The sequence below is a fragment of the Nannospalax galili genome, unplaced genomic scaffold (genome assembly GCF_000622305.1).
Source record: "Nannospalax galili isolate Female #2095 unplaced genomic scaffold, S.galili_v1.0 scaffold1383, whole genome shotgun sequence".
Taxonomy (NCBI): Eukaryota; Metazoa; Chordata; class Mammalia; order Rodentia; family Spalacidae; genus Nannospalax; species Nannospalax galili.
In genome coordinates, this window is record NW_008350357.1 from 588,438 (window position 1) to 594,416 (window position 5,979).

Below are 5,979 nucleotides of genomic sequence, written 5' to 3' on the forward strand. Positions count from 1 at the left end.
TCTCCTGTATTTGCAGGCTGAGGCCTCTGTAGAAGACAGCGCCTTGCTTATGCAGACCTTGATGGAAGCGATCCAGATCTCGGAGGCTCCACCCACCAACCAGGCCACAGCAGCTGCCACCGGGCAAAATGCTAGTCCCCAGAGTTCACAGCCCCCAACTGTCAATGAGGTGGCTGACACTGAGGCTTCAGCAGCTGCTACCAGGCCTAAGATAGCCTTTAAAGCTCAGAATACCACCACAAAGGGTCCAAATGGTGTCTATGATTTCTCTCAGGCATATAATGCCAAAGAGAAGCCTAACACCCAGGCTAAAGCAGCGTTTAAGCCCCAGAAAGCCAATCCAAAAGGCCCAAATGCTGCCTCTGATTTTTCCCAGGCGGCAACCACAGGCAAATCAGGAGCTAAAAAGTCTGAAATGGCCTTTAAGCCCCAGAATACCACTACTAAGATGGGCTCCAGTGCCCCCTACAATTTCTCTCAGTCTGCTAGTGCCAATGAGATGGCCAGCAACCAGCCTAAGACAGCCATCAAGGCTCGGAATGAGACCACTAAAACCCCTACAGCTGATGCCCAGCCCCAGAATGTAAATCAGGCCAAAATGGTTACTTCCCAGTCTGATGTAGAGGCCAAGCCAGGTATCTCTGAACCTGACGGTGCAGCTGCACAGACATCAGCAGATGGCTCCCAGGCTCAGAATCTGGAGTCCCGGACTATAATTCGGGGCAAGAGGACCCGCAAGGTGAGATCCCTGCCAGCTTCACATTGCTTTAGGTGTTTTCCTTTCTTTGAGGCTCATTTGTTCGAAACAAAATAAAGGACATGTATATCCCTGTATTTGGCTAAATGGTAGAGAATGTAAAGGTAATGTTTATTCCTGTCCCCTGAATGTCCACAGGTTGATGGAGAGTTAATACATGGACACAGATAATATGTACCACCTGTTCATTTTACATTTTAACAGCAATCACAGTGTGTGAGGCCTTATACTAGGCAGGCTCACACAGATTATCATTAAATCTTGAAGGTGCCCCTCACTGGCTAGAAATTATAGTCTCATTTTTACAGAGAAGGAAACAAAGTCCCAGACAAGTGAAGTGACTTGAGTGATTAGTTCAGGGTGATACCCAAGCAATGCCATTGGTCACACAGGAGGAAGAGACACCTCCAGCCCCACCTTTGGGTTGTTCTTAGTCTTGTTTGGAGAGGAAACTCCTGCTTGAAAGACAGAAAAATATGCCCAAAGAGACCATTGGCTAGTGAGTGGGTCTGGCTGTCATTATAGGTTCGGGTTTATAGTACCACCTAGTGACCCTGAATTTTTCTTCTGTCTGATGATGCAGATTAATAACTTGAATGTGGAAGAGAACAGCAGTGGGGATCCAAGGCGGGCCTCACTGGCTTCTGGGAACTGGAGGTCTGCACCGGTTCCAGTGACCACTCAGAACCCACCCGGCGCACCCCCTAATGTGCTCTGGCAGACCCCACTGGCTTGGCAGAACCCATCAGGCTGGCAAAACCAGACAGCCAGGCAGACCCCACCAGCACGTCAGAGCCCCCCAGCTAGGCAGACACCATCAGCTTGGCAGAACCCAGTTGCATGGCAGAATCCAGTAATCTGGCCAAACCCAGTGATCTGGCAGAATCCAGTGATCTGGCCAAACCCCATTATCTGGCCTGGCCCAATTGTCTGGCCAAACCCAATGGCCTGGCAGAATGCACCCGGATGGCAGACCCAGCCTGGATGGCAGACCCCACCGGGTTGGCAAGGCCCTCCAGACTGGCAAGGCCCTCCCGAGTGGCCATTACCACCTGACTGGCCAATGCCTCCTGACTGGTCATTTCCCACTGACTGGCCTTTTCCACCTGACTGGATCCCTGCTGACTGGCCAATTCCACCTGACTGGCAGAATTTACGACCCTCACCTAACCTGCGACCCTCCCCCAACTCTCGTGCCTCACAGAACCAGGGTGCCCCACAGCCCCGAGATGTGACCCTTCTTCAGGAAAGAGTAAGACTTGTACCTCTCTACTTATTTTGTTGTTGGCCCTTCCATTTATAATCAGCCAAGACTTTTTCAAATACAACTAATGATTTCTTTCTCCCTTCCCAGGCAAATAAGTTAGTCAAGTACCTGATGCTTAAAGATTACACAAAGGTGCCCATCAAGCGCTCAGGTAGGCATCCAGTGCCCCCTCCTTGAGTTCTAGCCTTCCCCTCTTCCCTATACTCTATGGGCAACCTCTAAGTATATGTCCTTTCCCCTTCTACCCCCTTCCTTACATAACTGGTTATTCCATTTCTAATTTTTGAGGACCCTGACTGAGCTCCCCTCATAGTGCTGGCAAAGGGCCTGCTGCTCTGTGTTTCAACTCAGTCCGGGTGCTTTCTCCTCTCCTGCAGAAATGCTGAGGGATATCATCCGAGAATACACTGATGTTTATCCAGAAATCATTGAACGTGCATGCTTTGTCCTGGAGAAGGTAAGAAGGCAGCCCTGAGAGACTATAATGATGGGAAAAGTCTCAATTTCATTGGGAGTCCTACTGGAAGTTTAGGGCAAGCCTTGCAGGGAGGGATGTGAATGTCTATGCAAAGGCTATGCTAATTTCTGTAATTTAATTTCATAGTCTGTTTTCTTGCCCCTGTAGAAATTTGGGATTCAGCTGAAGGAAATTGATAAAGAAGAACATCTATATATTCTCATCAGTACCCCTGAGTCCCTGGCTGGCATACTGGGAACGTAAGATGGGAACAGAGGTGGAACTGGAATTTCTCCATGGTGCTTTTTTCCTAAGAATTTCAGTATTCAGTCACATAGGGGTGTCATGGGCGGGGGAGGGGGAATATAATGTTCTAGCTGAGGAATTTTGGAGAAGCTAAATAGGTAAGCTCATGGGGGTCTTTCATGCATGGTTGCTGGCTATATAGTCTTTTTGTACTCCCTTAGAACCAAAGACACACCCAAGCTGGGTCTCCTCTTAGTGATTCTGGGCATCATCTTCATGAATGGCAACCGTGCCACTGAGGGTGAGTGGTTGGACTTGCAGCTGGGGGTTAGTCACAGTCTGATTTCCGTGCTCATTTTCCCTGCCTTGTCTCCTCTTGCCTCCCATTGCAGCTGTCCTCTGGGAGGCACTACGCAAGATGGGCCTACGTCCTGGGTATGATTGGGCTCTTTCTTATCTTGTCTGTTTGAATCATCCTTTGGCAGCAGAGGATGGTCCCAGGATTACATTAACCTGGTAGTCTGTGAGGTTTGGTCCCGGGATATCTAGAGCCCAAGATTGTGATGTGGGCAGGTGGGGAAACATTCCTGAACTTTCTGCTTCTTTTCTTATCTCTGACCTTGCACTGCGAAGCACTTTACTTTTCTTCAGACAAATTCTCTGATTGTGATTTTATTTTCTACCATCAGGGTTAGACATCCTCTCCTTGGTGATCTGAGAAAACTTCTTACTTATGAGTTCGTAAAGCAGAAGTAAGTGATCCAAACGGGCCTTTTCTGATCCTTGTAATTCTGACGCTGCTTGGTCTGCCTTAGAAAACTGTTCCTAAACCACTTTCTTGTACTATAGACTCAGAAACACACCTTGACTCAGGAGTGTTTATTGAATATACTCCTTGCAGTGAGATATTTCTACAGTATAGTTATATTACAAGTGAAGCCTGTCCACCATCCTCATTAATGCACATTCTCAATTAAGGGTGGGCTATGTTGGAGGCCTTTGTACTGCAGTATAATGGAAATGGGCCTATTTCATCAACAAGATTACAGGAACACGGAGTTAGAGTTTTGGCAGAAGGGTTAAGGTGTTTTCCTTCCTGAAAGTTCCTACACAAGTTTTCTTTGCAGCACTGACTACTTAGTATAGAATCACTGATACAGGACTTCAAAGGCCTGATTATTAATGGATAGTTGCCCAGATTGTGTTTAGGAATGTGTCTAGAATCAAGAGAGTTGCTACCTGAATTCAGGAGTTTCGAAATACCGTTTGTGGAGTCTCATTTTGCTCATAAACAGACCCTTTTTTGTTCTTTAAGATACCTGGACTATAGACGAGTGCCCAACAGCAACCCTCCTGAGTACGAGTTCCTCTGGGGTCTCCGTTCTTACCATGAGACCAGCAAGATGAAAGTGTTGAGATTCATTGCAGAGGTAATGGAGGAACCTGATGATAGGTTAAGGGATGAGAGATCACCGGGAAAGGCCCAGAGCAAGAATAAGACTGTATTTTTATTGTATCCAGGTTCAAATTGACAAGTGAAAATGGTGCATATTTGTGGGGTACAGATAAAATAAAGAGACTGGAGAGATAGCTCAGTTGATAAAGTATTTCCTGTATTTATTTCCTGTGCAATCATGAGAACTGAGTTCAATATCCAGAACCCATGTAAAAAAGCCGGGTGTGGTGGTGGGTGTTTTCAGTCCAGCACTGAGGCGGTGGAGACAGGTGGATCCCTGGGGCATGCTGGCTAGCCAGCCTAGCCTACTTGTTGAGATCAGACCAATGAGCTACACTAGTATTTCAAAAAAGCACACATGTGCACCCAAGCACACACATACACAAGATCACTGAACATCAACTCAGCACTTTACAAATACACAATAATCATTAATTACTCATTCTGTGTAGCCGATAACCAGAACTTATCCCTCATGTCTTACTGAAACATCATACTATTTACTTAATATGTCCATTTTCCTCATCCCACCTTAACTCCTGGCAACCATCTACTCTACTCCTATGGATCTGTGTTTAAATTGCACACATCAGTGAAATACATTTGTCGTTGCTGACTTAATTACTTAGTATAATGTCCTGTTTTATCCATGTCACATGAAGCAGGATTTTCATTTTTAAAGGCTGAATAATACTCCCCTAATTGTATTAAAACATTTTCTTTATCTATTCATGGGACTTAGACTGATTGTATATCTTGACTATTATAAAAAGGTTTGGTTTGGTTTTCTACTCCTCACTCAGGTTCAGAAGAGAGATCCTCGTGACTGGACTGCACAGTTTATGGAAGCTGCAGATGAGGCCTTGGATGCTCTAGATGCTGCTGCAGCTGAGGCTGAGGCCCGGGCTGAAGCAAGAACCCGCATGGGAATTGGAGATGAGGCTGTGTCTGGGCCTTGGAGCTGGGATGACATTGAGTTTGAGCTGCTGACCTGGGATGAGGAAGGAGATTTTGGCGATCCCTGGTCCAGAATCCCGTTTACCTTCTGGGCCAGATACCACCAGAATGCTCGCTCCAGATTTCCTCAGACCTTCACTGGCCCCATTATTGGCCCCGGCGGTACAGCTAGTGCCAACTTTGCCGCCAACTTTGGTGCCATCGGTTTCTTCTGGGTTGAGTAAAGTGTCAGGTAGGTTCATCAGTTTGTATTAGGCAGTTAGGGATCTTGGGGGATATGGTCAATGGAACTGCATTTATGTGCATGAGCTAGTAGTCATGAAACCCATGGGAAAGGAAGTATAGGGAAGTACTATTTGCTGTTTATGTTCCTTATTATTTAACATATCTCATTGATTTTTTTTCATTTTCTTCTTATATTCACAGATATTGCTCATCATTTGCAATAGTTTTCCCTCTAAGTGAGGCTGCAGCCTCAGATTCCTTCCAAACAGCTATCTAGAGCGCCACATCCTATTGACTGAGAGTGGCATGCAAGATAAATTTATTTGCTGTTCTGTCTATTTACTTTTTTTCTTTGTGTGTTGTCAAGTTTTGGTATCAGAAATAAACGTTGAAATTGCAAAGTGAATTAAATGTGTGCCTTTTTCCTGTTACAGGGTAAGATCGACATATTTCATGGCTCTAGCCTGAAGGGCAGATCAGCTTTCAATAGGTGGAAATATGGGTAGATCCAACTAATGGATTGGGAACTAAAGGAGGGATGAATGAACACAAGTGTTAATGAGATCCCGGAAATAGCATAGTTTATTCATTAAACATTATATAAGTAACCATGT

At 45.7% G+C, this 5,979-nt stretch overlaps 1 protein-coding gene across 2 annotated transcripts in view; it reads left to right on the forward strand.

Moving 5' to 3' along the window:
- Window positions 1–5,771, forward strand: part of Maged1 (MAGE family member D1) — a 7,406-nt gene extending 1,635 nt beyond the window's left edge. For both annotated transcript variants that reach the window (XM_008847607.1, XM_029570688.1), the window contains exons 3-13: window positions 17–739; window positions 1,341–2,009; window positions 2,112–2,175; window positions 2,402–2,481; window positions 2,650–2,741; window positions 2,949–3,028; window positions 3,120–3,162; window positions 3,417–3,479; window positions 4,043–4,157; window positions 4,987–5,372; window positions 5,567–5,771. In XM_008847607.1, the coding sequence (XP_008845829.1) occupies window positions 17–739; window positions 1,341–2,009; window positions 2,112–2,175; window positions 2,402–2,481; window positions 2,650–2,741; window positions 2,949–3,028; window positions 3,120–3,162; window positions 3,417–3,479; window positions 4,043–4,157; window positions 4,987–5,364 (2,307 nt within the window). In that variant the 3' untranslated portion in view covers window positions 5,365–5,372; window positions 5,567–5,771. The remainder of the gene's footprint in view (window positions 1–16; window positions 740–1,340; window positions 2,010–2,111; window positions 2,176–2,401; window positions 2,482–2,649; window positions 2,742–2,948; window positions 3,029–3,119; window positions 3,163–3,416; window positions 3,480–4,042; window positions 4,158–4,986; window positions 5,373–5,566) is intronic.
- Window positions 5,772–5,979: the final 208 nt, after the last annotated feature.